The sequence below is a fragment of the Clupea harengus genome, chromosome 1, assembly GCF_900700415.2.
Source record: "Clupea harengus chromosome 1, Ch_v2.0.2, whole genome shotgun sequence".
NCBI lineage: Eukaryota > Metazoa > Chordata > Actinopteri > Clupeiformes > Clupeidae > Clupea > Clupea harengus.
The window spans coordinates 6554807-6573670 of NC_045152.1; the positions used below are offsets into that span (position 1 = coordinate 6554807).

The following is an 18864-nucleotide window of genomic DNA, read 5'->3' on the forward strand; positions in this document are numbered from 1 at the left end:
CATTAAAATCTCAACTGATATCTAAAACTTTACTGAAGACCATCCAATGCTGAGAAAGAAAATCACAAAAAGACAGTTACAGACCAAACCAGTACAATAGGTTACTGTAACCAACCTATGAACAATAATTCTCAAATTCAGAAGGGTATGAAGCCACATCGTCCACCTCTATATACAGTCGACGGGCCATACCAAATGGGATTAGTAGAGACTTTGTCCAGTCACTTTATGGCTTTATTTTAGGCAAGTTGGTCAGAAGGCACAGTGGTCTTGGCGATGGCGTTCTTCAGGCCTTTCTCTTCTTCAGCATAGCCAGGTACATTCCCAGCGACTTCTGGATGGAGTCTTTGCTGATGAAGTTAGCAAAGTATTTAATGTCATTCTCTCGATTTGATGTCAGTTTGTCTAAGGTCGGCTTCCTCATTATGGATTTAGTTATTTGACGGGCGTGGTCTATAAAACAGAAAACAGATTGTCAAAACACTATATCTCTTGCAGTATTTCTAGCACTTGAAAGGGGTTTCTCAAGACAAAATCTGAAACAAACTTAAATGAATGTAAGTACTTAGAGGACATATGACAGGTAATAATTCTGACATTAAACACTTTAAAAGTTATACGTATATATACATATCTATTGTGTAATTAAAATAAATAAACTCTCACCTGGAATGGCAAGCCATTTAGTCATGGCCTCAGTGGCAGCAGAGAGGACATTCTCCTCTCATCAGGAGAACTGTACAGAAGACCCAGCTGCAGGGCCTTCTCTGTCTCCCTGTGACCCACCGTGTTGACCATTGTGTCCTTAAACCTGAAACAAAGCTCAGGTCAATCAGCTAAAACACATTATCTATCACTATAATGCTACACAGAATGTCAGAATTAAAAAAACATCTACACATCTACAAAATATGATCCGTCTAAAGCAGGGGTGTCAAACTCAAATACACAGAGGGCCAAAATTATATTACATATTCAATATTTATTGGGAAAAAAAGATATAATATATTTTTTCATATGTAAACATGAACTTAAGTTTAACATAGGCCTACTGAATCTGGGACAAGCAGCCTATGCAGCTTATGCCTTTTAGTTATTGCCTATAAACACAGAGATCAAATTTCAAAATAAAATAATTTCTTATGCCTCCCTTTTGCACCTCGCAGTTGCTCCATCTGTGGTCAGTCCAACAAGTTTGTCCCAAGGCAGCCCCATTTCATTTACACATTTCGATACCTCATTAAAGAGATATTTCCCCGTAATTGTGCCATGCATTGATTTAAATCCCAAAAGTTCATCTATAACGCACAGAGTCGAGTTCACTCCACGGATGAAGATTGACAGCTGGGCAGTATCAGATGTGTCGCTGCTCTCATCCACAGCAAAGGAGTATGCAATGAAATATTTTCCCTTTCCCATCAGCTGTTGTTGTAGATCGGTGGCAAGGTCACATACACAATCAGCAACGGTGTTTCTGCTCAGGCTCACATTTAAAAATGCTTGCCTTTTATCAGGCACACGATGTCGCAAACTTTTATCATGCAGTCCTTGACAAATTCTTCCTCGGTAAAGGGTCGGGCTGCTTTAGCGATCTCCGCTACTTCAATAAAGCTCTCCTTCACAGCAGCCTCACTTTGTGATTTGGCTTTTACGAACACAGTCTGCTGTGACACCAGCGATCTTTTCGAATCCTCTTCCTTCTGGAGCTTCTGTTTCATGTCCAGATGTTTGTACTTGTCTTGGTGTTTCGTTTCATAGTACCGTCTTAAATTATATTCTTTCATTACAGTCACATCGGCTCCACACACAAGACAAACAGTTTTGCCCTTTACATCAGTAAACATATATTCTGCCAATATTGGCCTTTTTTGGGGGCTAGAGAGACAGGCCGCAAGCTAAACTTTGACTTCAGGTGATGAGGCTGCAGACAGTGGGGCAAGGGCTCGCGCTTGCGGGCCTAAATTGACGTAGGCTACCAACGCGGTGGCAGTGCATTGTGGGACTTGGATTATTAGTGGTGCGTGCGACATACCGGCGGCCGCAGCCATAGACATATATAGGCCTATATACTGTATGTCTATGGCCGCGGCAAGCCAGCTCTGATAGACATAACATATTATCTGGCGGGCCAAATAAAATGACACCGTGGCCCATTCAAATCAATGGAACTTTTTGCAACATTCCGAGGAGCCGGCGGGCCGAATGGAATCGCTTGGTGGGCCGGATCTGGCCCGCGGGCCTTGAGTTTGACACATGTGGTCTAAAGGAAGCGGCCGCTCACCAAAAGGGGGCGACAATGCCGAGTAGTGTTTCGTTAAGGCCGATGGAGTAGCGGGGGTTGTCGGCCATGATCCTGTAGTCACACGATATGGACATCAGACAGCCTCCAGCAGGACTGGATCCCTAACATTTCAAAAGAGCAGAACCAATTCACAACAGAATTCCAAAAAAAGGGGAACAAAAAGATGGTCAAGATGCTTCGTGATGAATCACACTCACATTTATAGCTGCGATGGTCACCATGTTAGAGCCATACAGTTTCAGCCACATCTCTTGCACAGCCTTCCAAAACACTGAGGCATGTTCCGGGCTCTTCCCGTACATCTCCATGATGTCCAGGCCTGCTGAGAAGACCTTTGGCCGGGCCTGTATAACACCACACAACCACAAGGAGGAAACATTTTGACTTCATCTAGACATTCTTTTATTTCCCAGTTAGGTTTACGGAGAAGAAGCTTTCATAGGTTAATGGGACAACTCACGTTTTACACCCCATACACATCCATGTGAACACCTCTTATTGCTCTAGTTATGCAATGTTTATGCAGGATATTATCTGTTGTACAAACTCGACTGCTGTACAAACTTTGTGTCATGTTAGTATATGTCACTGCCTGTAAACTGACAGCTGACCAATAGTTAGAAGAGTAAGACCATCCAAACTTAAAAACACCAACCCAAATATCACCGTATCTGTACACATCCAAAAATGTTACTATCATTGTGCATCAAAGTACCTGATTGAACAGAACAGTGTATTGAGTTCTGTGTCAAAGTCAAATTTATTTATAAAGAACATTTAAAAACAACTCACTCACCAAAGTGCTGTACAATTAAAATCACAATAAAATATCAAATCAAATAGAAAACAGAAACAAAACAATTAGATCACAATCAAATCAAATAGAAAAACAGAAGCAAAACACTCAACTAAGCATCTACACAGAAAGCGAATATACAAATTATCAACTCAGATCAGGAGGATCCAAATGCTAAAGAATAAAAGTGGGTTTTGAGCCACAATTGTTTTGGTATTGATCCTAGGCATACCAAAACAATCCAGAAGTGGATAAAAGGCCTTTTCCAAAGACAATGTAAGCCTGATGGCACACTGCTGTGTGTCTACTCACTGAGGTAAGAATCACCCCCCTGCAGCTCTTGTCCAACTCCAGCTTCTCCATGCTGATGGCAAACTCAGTAAGGAAGTCCAGACTAAGGCTGTTCACAGGTGGGCTCTGAAATTTCATCAATGCGATACCTGCACGGAGATAGGAACCAGTAAACAAACATGTTTGAGAACAAAACTACGGAGGAAGGGGTTTGTCATCTTATTTGTGTAAAAAGAATGCTTTGTAATCACATGCACTGCCTGATCATGGTCTATGTCGTTTAGTTATAAACACAAAAGTTATGAATATAAATCAGCGGTGGTGGTTTTTGATTTTGTCATGATTATGGTCTTGTATACTTTATAAGCGTTCATGTTCATCTCCTGCTCGCCAGCGGAGAAAAAATAGCCTTTTTCTTTGAGTTTAGAACCATTATACCGTTAGAAAATCATTGTTTTGGTGATCGATCTTTCCTGCCTTTTGAAGTAGGACGTGCACGCGCAATTGCCCTGATAAATTGTGGCCAGAGGGAGCAGACTGCACGGACTGGAGTGTGTTTGCCACTCAGGCCACACTGGACTCCCACACGGACATTGATTCCTATGCCTCTTCCGTTCTGGACTTCATCAACACCAACATCGACAGTGTCACCAACCAGAAGCCATGGATGAACAAAGAGGTCCGCCTACTGCTGAAGGCACGAGACACCGCTTTCAGATCAGGTGATGCTCAAGCCTACAGTTCATTCAGGGCTGACCTGAAGAGGGGCATCAAGCAGGCCAAGCACTGCCACAAGCTAAGGATCGAGGAGCACTTCAAGAACAACTCCGACCCCCAGGCCATAACAGACTACAAACCCACCAACACCACCCCCCAAAACAGTGATGCCTCCTTCCCTGACGAGCTTAACAGCTTTTATGCACGCTTCGACAGGGACAACCAGGAGGCTGCCATCAAGGCTGTGCTCACTTCAGACCACCAGCCCCTAACACTCTCCTCCACCGACATGTGTGCTGCACTGAGCAGGATTAATGCACGTAAGGCTGCTGGCCCTGATGGCATCCCCGGACGCGTGCTCAGGGCCTGTGCTGGGCAGCTAGCTGAGGTCTTGACTGACATATTCAACCTGTCACTGGCCCAAGCTACTGTCCCCACGTGCTTTAAAACCACCTCCATCGTGCCGGTGCCAAAACACTCCACTGCAGAGAGCCTAAACGACTTATGCCCTGTTGCACTGACCCCCACCATCATGAAGTGCTTCGAGAGGATGGTCCTGGCTCACCTCAAAACCTGCTTACCACCCACACTGGACCCCTTCCAATTCGCCTACCGCAAGAATAGGAGTACGGAGGATGCCATCTCCACGGCATTACACTCCGCCCTTTCTCACCTGGACAATAACAACAGCTATGTGAGGATGCTGTTCATAGACTTCAGTTCAGCTTTCAACACTGTCATCCCCTCCAAACTAATCACGAAACTCAGTCATCTGGGTATCAACACTTCCCTCTGTAACTGGATACTGGACTTCCTATCCAACAGACCCCAGTCTGTTAGGGTAGAGAACCACACCTCCTCAGCCCTCATCCTGAACACCGGCGTGCTACAGGGCTGTGTGCTAAGTCCTCTCCTCTACTCCCTCTTCACCTACGACTGCACTCCTGTACATGGTTCTAATACCATTGTTAAGTTTGCAGACGATACAACGGTGATTGGCCTCATCAGCGACAACGATGAGTCGGCCTACAGAGAAGAGGTCCAGCACCTGGCGGTGTGGTGTGCTGACAACAACTTGACTCTCAACACCATGAAGACCAAAGAGCTAATTGTGGACTTCAGGAAGAAAGATGGCACACACACCCCCATCCACATCAACGGGACGGAGGTTGAGCGTGTCGCCAGCTTCAAGTTCCTGGGTGTCCACATGTCTGAGGACCTCTCTTGGACCCTCAACACCTCATCCCTAGTCAAGAAGGCTCACCAGCGTCTCTTTTTCCTGAGGAGACTGAAGAAGGCCCATCTGTCTCCTCAGATTCTGGAGAGTTTCTACCGCTGTACCATCGAGAGCATCCTTACAAACTGCATCTCAGTATGGTATGGCAGCTGCTCTGTTGCCGACCGAAAAAGACTGCAGAGGGTGGTGAAAACTGCCCAACGCATAACTGGGTCCTCACTCCCCACCATTGAGGCTGTCCAGAGCAAGAGATGTCTGCAGAGGGCGTGCAGCATCGTCAAGGACAGCTCACACCCCAGCCACAGACTGTTTGCCCTCCTCCCCTCTGGGAGGCGCTACAGGGTCCTCCGTTCCCGGACCAGCAGGTTCAGGAACAGCTTCATCCCTGCGGCTGTCACTGATAGGTGAAAATTCACCCTAGTTACCTCAGGACTCCGGAGCTGCATATAAGTATATTTATTAGACAAACAACAATTGCAATCGGGCTCACTCCCAGCACAAGGCTGAAATTGGAAAGCAATGATAAACACATCGCACAAGGTTTATATAGACAGAAGTTAAGCGTTCAGCAGAGAAAACCACGTGGTGGATTTCTCACGTCCGAGGCAAGGATGGAAGTTTTGCAAGGTTGGAAGAAGCACAGTTCGACCCTTCTTAACACTTCTAAACATGCTCTTGTACATATGCAGACTAAGTGGCACCTAATATTCTAAGTTACACACACGCACAGAAAAGCCATTTCATAAGCACATGATTCATACATTCTTAAGTAATTAACAGTATATGCAAATTATCTCCATCAATTCCTCCTTTTATCCGTTTCAATGAATAATTCAAAATCACAAATCATCTTTCTTAATTCGTCAATTATCAATTTCAATGGATAACCTCAAAATCATCACTCTGAGCTTCATCCCATGGATTTTTCGGAACAGAGATCATTACTGAGCATCACTCCATATCATCATAAGTCAATCACTTAAAATGTCATCATATTTCTCATCACACAGTTGTATACTTTGCATTTGTAGGCCAACATAGTGGATGTCGACTGTGTGTGTGTCATTAGCTCGCCTAGGCTTCAGATTACATTCAAACAAGGCCTCTTTGCTGTGTCCTTGAAGGCCTTCTTCAGAACACATCGGCTGTTGAATATTACTGGGCAGGAAAATGTAAACAGTCTCTTTGTGGAAAGTGTGTTTGGGCAGTCGGGTTCCCCCACCACGGATGATCTTTAGGTAGGCCCCATCGCGGACATTTGACCAAGATCCGTGCCTGTTGTGATCAATATGTTTAACAATACCAAAATGTAGAGCAGTACAGTTATTATCAAAAGTTTCACACATTGTTTAATTTTTCCCTTGTTTTCCCTTCCCCATGACTTCACAGAGATAGGACCGCCCCGCCCTCCCAGTATCCACTAGGCTCTTTTACCCCACTGGACAGTGTTGTTTTCTTCACCAGGTTTGAGACGAAAAATTGCCTAACGCAAAGAATCCCCTTTGTAGCTGGACTTCTGTCACAGTGGCCTTGGAAAACTGTAGAGGAGGGCAGCTCCTATCCTCTGTCTCTTTCTAAGGAAGGCTTACTCGTTTACAATGTGTTAGACGTATCCAGGTGGCTCTCTCCGCTATTTTGACTGTGGTAGATGTTGACAGTAGCACTTTGTATGGTCTGTCCCACTTGGGCGAATGGCAGTGTTTTCTTTTGAGGCTGTTGATTAGGACCCAATCTCCTGGCCCAACCTTGGTTTCAGCCTCACAGGTTCCTGCGGAGCACAGAGAGTTCTGAGAGCATTTTGCTAATTCACATTTTTGCCATATATTCTGCAAATGTATATTCAATCTCTTAGTCTATTTCAGCAAATGGTTTGAGAGTTTAGGCAGTGTAGATTCTTCCATACATCATTTCAAACAGTGATAACAACATGCATGCTTAATTTCACTAATTTCACTCTTGGATTCTCAAATTGCTTTCAATAGGTCGGTTCATTCTTTTCTACCAGTCCGGCTGACTGGGGGTTGTATGAACAGTGATTGTCTATGGCTAGACAATATTTCTTTCTTTCGTTGGGATTTAACTCAATAAAATAAATAATGAATGATTAAACATCTTTCTCATGAAATATAAATAAGAAGTACAAATATATGCTTACTATCCCCACTTATTGAGGCATGTTTTCACCATGGCTCAATATTGCAGCATATCTTTTAATATTGTGAGATCTAATTCTTCAATTGTGTATGTGTCAGATGGTTGTTGTAGTGCGGCCTGGTTAGTGGCCTTGTCTGCTTTGCATGTGTGCGCAATCAGTTCAATTAGTTCCGCTGCTTGCGCAGATTAGTGTGGAAGTAGTGGCTATGCGTTCAAGGTTTATTTGCTTGAACCATCAACAAACAATAGTTAAATCAGCTTTTGGAAAAGGCATATCTTGTAAGTCAGCTCTGGCTGCCATAGTTTTTATCTGTCCTCTGCCGTTAGTAAAAGTGTAACTGGGTTAAATGTCACGCAGCGCTCAATATTGATATGAGGCTGAGTGAACAAAAAAAAAGTAAGCATGTGGAACTTTCAGTGTAAGTGTCTGTTTAGTACAATAGGAGCAGAGGCCTGCACCGCCAAGGCTGCAGCCACTACTGCTTGTAAACATTCAGACATTGCTTGGGCTACTGGATCTAGCCGTGTTGACTAGTATGCCACTGGTATCAACTTTAAGTCCCCACTTATGCATTAACACAGATGTCATATAAGCTTTTTTACAGTCTACAGTTTGTACGAATGGCTTTGTCATGTCATGGATGTGCTAGGACAGCAGAACTGACCAATAGTTGTTTTATCTGTTCAAATGCCTGCTTTCCATCTTCAGGCCTTTTAATAATATCTCCTGCTGACCTGGGCTGAGAATAAAGTAAACTCTGCAACATTTGTGTTTCTAACGTGTGGTTAGGAATCCATTATCTACAGAAGTTAGTCATTCTCAGAAAATACATAATTTATTTCTTTGTCTGTGGCTGAGGTGCTTTTTAAAGATAGCTTTACTTTAGTGGACCACAGCTGCTAATGTTGTGGCCTTGTTTCTGCTAAAATCTTCTTATCTGAGAACAGCACAAGATGTTCACAAGATGTTCAACAATTCACTGTCCCCCGAAATGTAGCTAAGTTTGAGCTCATGGCTTGTGAGAATACAGTCTTTTGAGCCAGCACTCAGCCCCCCACCCATCCTGTCCAATGTATCAGTCTAGGTTAATGAAGTTAGTCAGACAGGCTTCAATTTCTCTTTAAATCTTTTTGGGGCTAAACAGTGTATATTTTATACATACTAATATTTTGGGACACCATTGTTTAATTTATTCTTAAACCCTTGTATTGTTGGAACAATTCTAATGCCCAACCCACATCACATCTCTTCCTAATACGTTTGTAGGGCATGTTTTTGAATCATACTCTGTATTTTTAAATATCTCTCCTGTTTCAGACTCTTTTAGACTTGCTTTTAGATGTCTCTTTCTTCTTACAACCTTACTGTTCTGGGCATCTAATTCGAGTAATCAGTCACACAAAACAAAACAAAACAAAAAATCATTGGCTTTCTTGCCACCATTAACGTAAGCTTTGCTCTGTTTGGCGCAACCAATAATGCAAAAACTATTTTAAAATTTGTGTTTACACTTTTCAATTTTCTAGTTTGTTCTTGAGATCGCAATGCTGAGTCAACTCGAGCCCGACCAGAGGTCCTCCGTCTCACTCGTTTGGTGAGGAGGTTGAGGCCAGGGAATTTCCCTGGGGTCATCAGTCCCCTACTGGTTCAGGGTCAAGGCATCTCAGCAATGCGAAATCAGTCCTTTAATTACATAAATTATGACTATAATTATCTGTGTTTTACCCATTGTAAAAAGTTTGTCTCAATCCCACAGAAAAGTAACACACAGGAGTATCTCTAACTCTAGCAAATTCTTTCAGGAATATATCTAAAACAGTTAGTATCAACCCCACAGGTAAACACAAGGTAAGGGGGAATGGATAGACCTTTAAGAGACTTCTCCGGAGTCGTCTAGAAATAGGTCTAGAGAGTTTGTACAGGCTTCCAGTGGCCAAGGGGATATATCTCTCATTTACCCCGAAGAGGTTGTACAGGCTTCCAGTGGCCAAGGGGATATATCTCTCATTTACCCCGAAGAGTTTGTACAGGCTTCCAGTGGCCAAGGGGATATATCTCTCATTTACCCCGAAGAGTTTGCGGAGGACCCCCTACCACGCAGGTTTATCTCTCATTTACAACATTTTAACACAGCTAGCAAATTTGTTGAACACACGAGGCAAACAGGAATATCTCTAACAAGTTTGTAAACTTAAAGAATTCCTTCTCTACCCCGCGGAGAACAGGCAACACAGCCCCACTCGAAGACACGTGTACACAAAACCGAAACAAACAATAAACCAACAATATACTACCGTGCACTTACAACAAACAAACAATATACTCACAAACAGCTCGGAGTCCACACCCTACAGTCCAATTATTTTCCTTCACTCTCGGCTCTCCCCGCTGGCAGGCCCTGGCCTCCTTCCAATTCAAGTTGGAGGTCTTTAGAAAAACAGAGTCTCATACTCCTCCGTATGGTTCAGATCCTGATGATTAGCCCAGCGTGGAGAGCCGTTGAGGTTGTTGGAATCCCGGTCACGAGCCCCCAAATATGATAGGTGAAAATTCACCCTAGTTACCTCAGGACTCCGGAGCTGCATATAAGTATATTTATTAGACAAACAACAATTGCAATCGGGCTCACTCCCAGCACAAGGCTGAAAGTGAAGCAATGATAAACACATCGCACTAGGTTTATATAGACAGAAGTTGAGCGTTCAGCAGAGAAAACCACGTGGTGGATTTCTCACGTCCGAGGCAAGGATGGAAGTTTTGCAAGGTTGGAAGAAGCACAGTTCGACCCTTCTTAACACTTCTGGTCTAAACATGCTCTTGTACATATGCAGACTAAGTGGCACCTAATATTCTAAGTTACACACACGCACAGAAAAGCCATTTCATAAGCACATGATTCATACATTCTTAAGTAATTAACAGTATATGCAAATTATCTCCATCAGTCACCCTACTGAACTCTGCACCACGGTGATAGCCCCCCCCACCCCCACCTCCCCCTGTGACTGTACTTCCCCCCTCCACCCTAGCTTGACTGCCACATACCCTCCTCCAGCCACTGAACATTTGCACTGTACTTCTCCCCCCCCCCCCTCCACCCTGGCTTGACTGCCACACACCCTCCTCCAGCCACTGAACATTTGCACCAGAATGTTTTTACTACTGTATATCCCACTTATTACTGTATTAACTGTATTAATCGTACTTACGCCATACAATACTTCTTAAACATTATATTACTACTACCTCATTCACTTCATTTCACTTATTACCACTACTAATACTTACACCTGCACTTTTTATATACTTATCATATCTACACTTCTTACCTCAATTGCTGCTAGTCCCAATTCTGTTCATATTCATATCTATGTCTTACTGTACATATCTATTTATTTATTCACTTATTCCACTTTACATATGCACATACTCTGCACGTGTATTGCTATTTTGCACTTCTGGTTGGATGCCAAACTGCATTTCGTTGTCTCAGTACTTGTACTCTGTGCAATGACAATAAAGTTGAATCTAATCTAAATCTAATAAGTTTAGCCTGGTTGAAATTAACCACATGATTTGAATGCGGACCAGCCTTTGACGAGCCGATATATCCTTATCTCAATCAGCTCGCTAATGTTAACGGGCTAATATGACAATTGGTTAACTTAGCTTCAGCCCTTACGACGAATAGGGCCCTGATGTACAACTCCTCTGTTACAGAGCATTCACACGGTACCGTTGGAATGCGTTGATCCGTCAGGGTTGACGGATCTCCATTCACTTTGAATGGGGTGACATCATCCATAGGCCGCAAGGTGAACCACGAAAAGTCCTTTAGAAATCGAATCCCGCTCCACAGGCGTGCATCTACACAATATTTAGTTCATAAAAAAGAAAGAGTCGTGCTTAGCTACCAAAAAAAAGTTTGTCGCTGACTTTCCAGTCGATTTTTGGTGCGTCTATGTTTTATGCCGAACTAGTTTCTTCAGAGCGTAATAGGATCTTGGTCGCGAGTGCCGGCACGTTTCGACACGTGATAATGCTACACCAATAAAGTAGCTGCTTTTTGTCAACAGAGTTGCAAGATGGCGTCCACCATGCCTTCATCTAGCAGTACGGAAGACGAAGAAAATACACCGGAATGTCTTAATAAATAAAAAAACAAACATTGTTTTATGCATATTACTTCAGTCAAGCACGAAGAGGTACATTATTTCACCACTACACGATGGAATACATACAGGACAAGCCTACAAACGTGGCTCTGGAGGTGCAGTACCATAAAGGCTGTTATAATCAGTACACCAGGTTTTTGACGAGGCCTGAAAAACCAGAGAAAGAACAGTAAGTTATTTATTAAATTGCATTTCAAGGAGCTACTAACTTAACATTATATAAGTAAACATTCAATCTGCATTCTGTTGTATGTGCACACAATCACAACCCTTATTCATTTCTTTCCTTCTCATTTATATGTGTTCTAGGAATGAGCCCACGTTTGATGTCAGCTATAAGTTATTCTGTGAGAGGATCATTCGCCAAAGTCTGCTTGTCAACCAAGAGGTGCAGAGAATGGGCCAGCTGAGGAAGGTCTTCATTGAACTGGTGAAAACAAATGAAGGTCTTGATGCTTCAAACTACAGGTAACTGCAATGCATTTTTCTCTCAAGTCTTATTATTTGTCATGTGCAAGTCTAGCTTTACACAACATGTGTGTGACAGGCCTGAGAAACTGTTTTTAAGTCTTGCTGTTTGCACAGACATGTACCAGTTGGCAACAAAGAGAAGGTGTGTGTGTGTGTGTGTGTGGTGTGTGGTGTGTGTGGTGTGTGGTGTGTGTGTGGTGTGTGTGTGTGTGTGTGTGTGTGTGTGTGTGTGTGTGTGTGTGTGTGTGTGTGTGTGTGTGTGTGTGTGTGGTTTGTGATGTTGTGTGCCTTTCTTGGGCATCTTTGGTGTTAAATGTGCTGTATGGCAGATACAGGTTCTAGCCTGTAATGTCTTGTACCACCTCCACCACTCTCTGCTTTTCATGATACTCCTGTGACTCTTAATTGGCACTGTTTTGTTGTGTTGCAGACAGGATATGTTGAAGAAGAGGCTGACTCGAGATTTCCCCCATCAGTATCAAAAACCTAGAACGGTCATGTATAGAGCTGATGCAGGGTCACAACGCATGCAAATCTTTGGCCCGGATCAGAGGACCCCAACCCAATGGAAAAAGTTTCTCTCAGAAGGAACAAATAAGGAAGCACTTGCCGAATTCCTGTATGTTGTATGGAAAAATGCAGACCTTACAATAGTGGGCAAAAACCTCTGCTTGCACATACAAATCAATGTCACTGTGTGACTGTTAAGGAGGGTGAACAGTCTGTTTGTGTTGTTGAAGACCTGCAGTGTGATCATGAAGAATGTGACACAAGGGTGTTTTTACATGCACAACATGCTGCACGGGAGCATAAAGCTGTCATTATCAAGAGCTCTGACACTGATGTGGCAGTCATTGCTGTAAGTGTGCAGACAGATTTGCCATGCAGTTTATATGTTTTCACAGGGACTGGCAACAGGACACGTATCATTGACATTACCAAGGTGTCATCAGCTCTCGGAACCAGTGTGTGTTCAGCCTTGATCGGAATTCACACATTCTCTGGGTGTGACTCCACAAGTGCCTTTCATGGCAAAGGAAAAAGAAAGACATTTTCTGTTGCATGTGAGAAAGATGAGTACCTAAAGGCTTTTACAAGTTTAGGTACTAACTTTAACTTGGAGCAGTCAACATTTGCACTTCTTTGCCAGTATGTATGCCACTTATATGATCAGCCAGCTGCCGATAATGTAAATGAAGCTAGGTACAAGGCTTTCTGTATAGCATCATCAGCCTTGCCAGAATTATGCATTCCCCCTACTGCTGATGCCCTCCATCAGCATTGCAAAAGGGGAAACTACTAGGCTGCAATAATGAGGTCCTGTCTCAAACAAAATATAAGTGCTCCATCACCTGCTGGATATGGTTGGCAAATAGAGGATGGGACCTTGCACATCACCTGGATGACCAGAAACCCTGCCCCTGACTGCGGCTGCAAAGGTGCCTGTGAGACAGGCAGATGTTCCTGTTTTTCTGCAGGATTGTGTTGCACAGACTTATGTCGTTGCTGTAATTGTGCCAACACAAAAGAAACTGAGGAACTGGAAGATAACTGTCCTGACACTGACAGTGAGGACTGAGTGTCCTTAATCTGTTATTTCTTATTTAGTTTTGTACAGTTTTATATATCATATTTCATATTTTTTATAAAGATTGTTTTTATGGTTCATCAGTGTTGTTTTCATTTGTGAATGAATGAATGAATGAACGAACGAACAAATGGTCATTGGTATAAGTACAATTACTGCCTTTTATTGATACAAGGAAGGAGGTTTTTTTGTCACATACATAGAAATACTTACGTAAAGCATGTAGTGAAATTTCGTTTGGTGTTAAGCTTTTTCTGTGCGAGTGTGAGTGCGAGTTTATTTTCATAAATAGCAAGAGGGAGTATAAAGTGCAGTGTGTGTACAGTCCATGTGCAAGTGTGAAAAAAAGTGTAATTGCTGTTATAGTCATTGTGTGTGTTCAGGATACGGAATGCTCGAGGAAAGAAGCTCCTTCTCAGTCTCTCTGTTCTGGTCTTGTAGCAGCAGAGACGTTTGCCTGACCTCAGTGTTTAGAAAAGTCCATGGTCAGGATGTTAGGAGTCTTTTACAATACTTTGGGCCCTGGTACGTAGTCTTCTCTTGTAGGTCTGTAGGGAGAGGTGCTCTGATGATGCGGTACTGCTGTCACAGGCTGTACAGTTCCCATACCAAGTGATGATACTGTCAGGACACACAGCTGATGGGTGCTGATGCTCTGAACTTCCTCAGCTGACGTAGGAAGTACAGTCTTTGCCTTGATTTCTTCAGTGTGTGCTGGGTGTTCACAGTCCATGTTAGATCGTCAGTAAGGTGTATTCCCAGGTATGTCAAACTTGATCTAAATGACTTAACATAAGCATAACATTATCGTATTTTTGCCTCATTGTTCTTCTTCTACGCGGCTATGTATACAGCACTATTTAGAATCCATTTAGCCCACTTTTGAGGATGTTCGGGTGTTTTCCTCTTGATCGGTAACGTTGAATCTAACCACGGGAGCCACCATCTTGCCATTCTGTTGACAAAAAGCAGCTACCTCATTGGTGTAGAACGATCACGTGTTGAAAAGGGCCAGCACTCGCGACCAAGATCCTATTACGCTCTGAAGAAACTAGTTCGGCATAAAACATAGACGCACCAAAAATTGACTGGAACGTCAGCGACAAACTTTTTTTTGGTAGCTAAGCACGACTCGTTCTTTTTTATGAGCTAAAGATTGTGTAGATGCGCGACTGTGGAGCGGGTTGAAACGAAAACAGTGTTCACCTTACGGCCTACCTTTGCCGAACTGAATTATGGCTCCGTTGGGTTCCCGTGCGTTGCGTTTCATGCTTTGCTTGCGGGAAGAGTTGAAGAATGTTCAACTTCTCGAGAGGCAATGCATGCGTCAGCCAATCAAATTGCCTTTCATGCATAACTGACAGCACAGGCGCTAGCCAATCAGATCCCGTATATGCTCACGTCTAGAAAGCGGCAAGCTAAAAAAAAAGAGATGGCGACCAAACTCCGTAGATGGTCGTATCTGTACCCAAAAGTTGTTTGTTTGACTTTTTTTTGCTTAGATTTTTTCAAAGTTACCGAGAAATAGAAATTTGCGAGGTGTGTGAGCACCCTACCTAATGTTAGCATGCTACTGCTTACAAGGTGAGCAGCTTGCTAGTGGCGTGATTGACAGGTCAACAAACCAATCTCACTATAACATCTCTGGTATCAACAGAACCCCACGCGCCAGACTCCTCCTCCGCCATCCGTTGGCGCAACGCATTCCAACGTGCACGTCTGAATGCTCCGTTAGGGACCATGCACACGTACGCGTTGGAATGCATTGATCCAACGGATGGCGGAGGAGGAGTCTGGCGCATGGGGTTGTGTTGATACCAGAGACGTTATAGTGAGATTGACAGGTCAACAAACCAATCACGCCACTAGCAAGCTGTTTAACTTGTGAGTAGTAGCATGCTAACATTAGATAGGTGACTCACACACCTCGCAAATCCTATCAGACGTATTTTTCAGTTACAATAAAGGGGGCTTTACATTGTACAGTGTCTATTTCTCGGTAACTTTAAAAAAAATCGAAGCAAAAAAAAGTCAAACAAACAACCTTTAGGTACAAATACGAGCTTCCCGCTTTTCAGACGTGAGCATAAACACGATCTGATTGGCTAGCACCTGTCAGTTATGCATGAAAGGCAATTTGATTGGCTGACGCATGTGTTGCCTCTCGAAAAGTTGAACATTTTTCAACTCTTGCTGCAAGCAAAGCATGAAACGCAACGCAACGGAACCCAACGGAACCCAACGGAGCCACAATTCAGTTCGGCAAAGGATGACTGATAGGTGGAAATTCACCCTAGTTACCTCAGGACTCCAGAGCTGCATATAAGTATATTTATTAGACAAACAACAATTGCAATTGGGCTCACCCCCAGCAAGGCTGAAAGTGAAACAATATTAAAAGCATTGCACAAGGTTTATATAGACAGAAGTTGAGCGTTCAGCACGGATAACCACGTGGTGGATTTCTGACGTCCGAGGCAAGGATGGAAGTTTTGCACAAGGTCGGAAGAAGCACAGTTCGACCCTTCTTATCACCTCTGGTCTAAACATGCTCTTGTACATATGCAGACTAAGTGGCACCTAATATTCTAAGTTACACACATGCAGAGCATAAACGCCATCTGATTGGTTAGCGCCTGTGCTGTCAGTTATGCATGAAAGGCAATTTGATTGGCTGACGCATGTGTTGCCTCTCGAAAAGTTGAAAATGTTTCAACTCTTGCTGCAAGCAACGCATGAAACGCAACGCAACGGAACCCAACGGAGCCACAATTCAGTTCGGCAAAGGATGACGTCACCCCATTCAAAGTGAATGGGGATCCGTCAACCCTGACGGATCAACGCATTCCAACGCAAAGGTGTGAATGCTCTGTGAGACCTCAGATGCACGATTACCTCAGTATATAAAGAGGTCTTAACGGCTGAGCTGTGGTTTTATCCTGACATCTTCAAAGGACTTTACACAAAAGAGGTAGCGTCATGATTTCAGCATTTTTATATGAGCTAAAACATTTAATTTGATGAATAAATAATATATCTATAATATATAAATAATAGCTACATATATGAAATAATTTATGTATTTAAAGAAAATTATTCAATAGCTTTTCTCCTTAATATTTCTATATGTGTGAATGAGCAGTTCATGTATTAGTTGTAGATTCTCCTTTGTGTACTTGGCTTTCCAACAATATAAAATACAATACCAATTGGTAGGAATAATCGACCGAAATAACGTTTACGAACTTTTTTTGAGTTTATATGAGGTTAATTACCGTATACATATTTATTCTCCCACCTTGTTACCTGAAATCTGTGTTGTTTGCAGTCAGCTGGGATGAAGTTTGCTGTTGCAGTGGTGCTTATCCTGGCTCTTGCTGAGCTGGGTAGCTCCTTGTTAATTGGTGCGTTCAACATCAGGTCATTTGGGGACAAAAAAGCATCCAATGCGACTCTGATGGACATCATCAGTACTGTGAGTCACAAAGAAAAGTCTGATGTTTTTAGGACCTTCGCTAACATTTAGAGGTGTAGTCATTACGTCAGAGATAACTAACTAGTCTATATCCAGCATGGCAGAATGCTTATACTGTATATATTTACATTGACTCCTTAGTATTTTAATGTAATTTTATACATACTTTTATAGATTGTGCATCGCTACGATGTAATCCTGATCCAAGAGGTGAGAGACAGTGACCTGTCTGCAACCAAACAATTAATGCAGCATGTCAACAAGTAAGAAACCAGAAACAATGAAAACAAAATTGACAAAAGTCGTGAAATATCACTCACCACTGGCACTGTTCTTCTCTTTAGAGAGTCCTCTCCTTATGTGTACCAGCATATTGTCAGTGAGCCTTTGGGTCGAAGCACTTACAAAGAGAGATATCTCTTCCTCTACAGGTGCATTTTTATCAGTTGGTAGACTTTTTTTCCGATACAATGCCTTTCTGTTTAAGTGTCAGTAAATGTACTTAATATTTTATTTGTTCAGGGAACAGACTGTGTCTGTGGCCAAAAACTTCACGTATGATGATGGATGTGAGCCATGTGGAACAGACACATTTAACAGAGAGCCTTTCGTTGTGATGTTTTCATCCGATTCAGGTGGAGTATAGCATAGAAGTGCCTGGTATATCCATGGTTTTACTGTCAAGCAGTGTGCTATACCTCATGTTAAAGTTTTTAACATCGCAGTGACAACAGAGTAAAATGTACATTTCCTCCCCTTTAGTTGTGCAAAACTTCGTCCTCATTCCTCAGCATACGTCTCCCGATTATGCAGTGACGGAAACAGATGAACTGCATGATGTTGCTGTGTACACCAGGAGCCACTGGAAGACTAATGTGCGGGAACTACACAACACACTGCTGCACTAACTGCTATGACACACATTGGGAAATTTATGTTTGTGAGGAATGGAACTGAATGTCTGTGCTTTGTGTCATTTTTTATTCTTTCAAAAATGCTTTTTGTAACATAGTTGCTTACCATGAGCTTCACAAGTTAATGAAACGGTATAAAAATCAGTTATGTTAATCATCTTTTCACCCGGCATATTCTTAGGACATTCTGTTACTTGGAGACTTCAATACTGGCTGTAACTACGTTGTTGGTCCAGAGTGGCAGGAGATAAGGCTGTACACCGATAAGAGTTACCACTGGTTGCTTCCCCATGATGCAGACACAACTGTCTCCCACACCAACTGTCCATATGATCGGTAAGAATTAGTAGATACCCTTTCAGCCCTCATTTAATAGGCAACCCCCCATGAGCCGATAGGCACTGTTCTGCTAGCAACATGCTAAGGCACCTGGTTTATTGCTGTTATAGGATTGTGGCCACCACTGAAATGATGCGAGGTGTTGTTCCTAAGTCTGCTAAGGTCTTTGACTTCATGTCTGTTCTTGGACTCAGCCACAGCCTAGTAAGTGCATAAACATTACTCTTGTGTGTCTTAGCAACAATATATTTTAAAGAACAAACAGCACAAGCATATCACTGTGTTTTCTCTTCTCTAAGGCTTTGGCAGTTAGTGACCACTTCCCTGTTGAGGTGGAGCTCTACTGAGTCAAGCGCTGAATATTCACATTAAAAACATTTGACGAGATAACGGGTCCAGAAAAT

The 18864-nt window shown here is 42.8% G+C and overlaps 2 protein-coding genes across 2 annotated transcripts; one reads left to right on the top strand and one right to left on the bottom strand.

The window, feature by feature from the left end:
* Positions 1–10: 10 nt before the first annotated feature.
* LOC116220278 (enoyl-CoA delta isomerase 1, mitochondrial-like) lies at positions 11–3597 on the bottom strand. Its single transcript, XM_031565865.2, is given in 6 exon segments — positions 11–453; positions 667–726; positions 729–811; positions 2282–2403; positions 2500–2646; positions 3411–3597. Coding segments are annotated over 6 exon segments (696 nt in total). The 5' UTR covers positions 3528–3597; the 3' UTR covers positions 11–286.
* A 12947-nt stretch (positions 3598–16544) lies between these two features.
* LOC105899997 (deoxyribonuclease-1-like) lies at positions 16545–18847 on the top strand. Its single transcript, XM_012827240.3, has 9 exons — positions 16545–16703; positions 17061–17207; positions 17382–17470; positions 17552–17638; positions 17730–17842; positions 17970–18082; positions 18303–18457; positions 18571–18664; positions 18760–18847. Exons 2-9 carry the CDS (start codon positions 17070–17072, stop codon positions 18805–18807), a joined length of 837 nt encoding a protein of 278 aa, XP_012682694.2. The 5' UTR covers positions 16545–16703; positions 17061–17069; the 3' UTR covers positions 18808–18847.
* Positions 18848–18864: the final 17 nt, after the last annotated feature.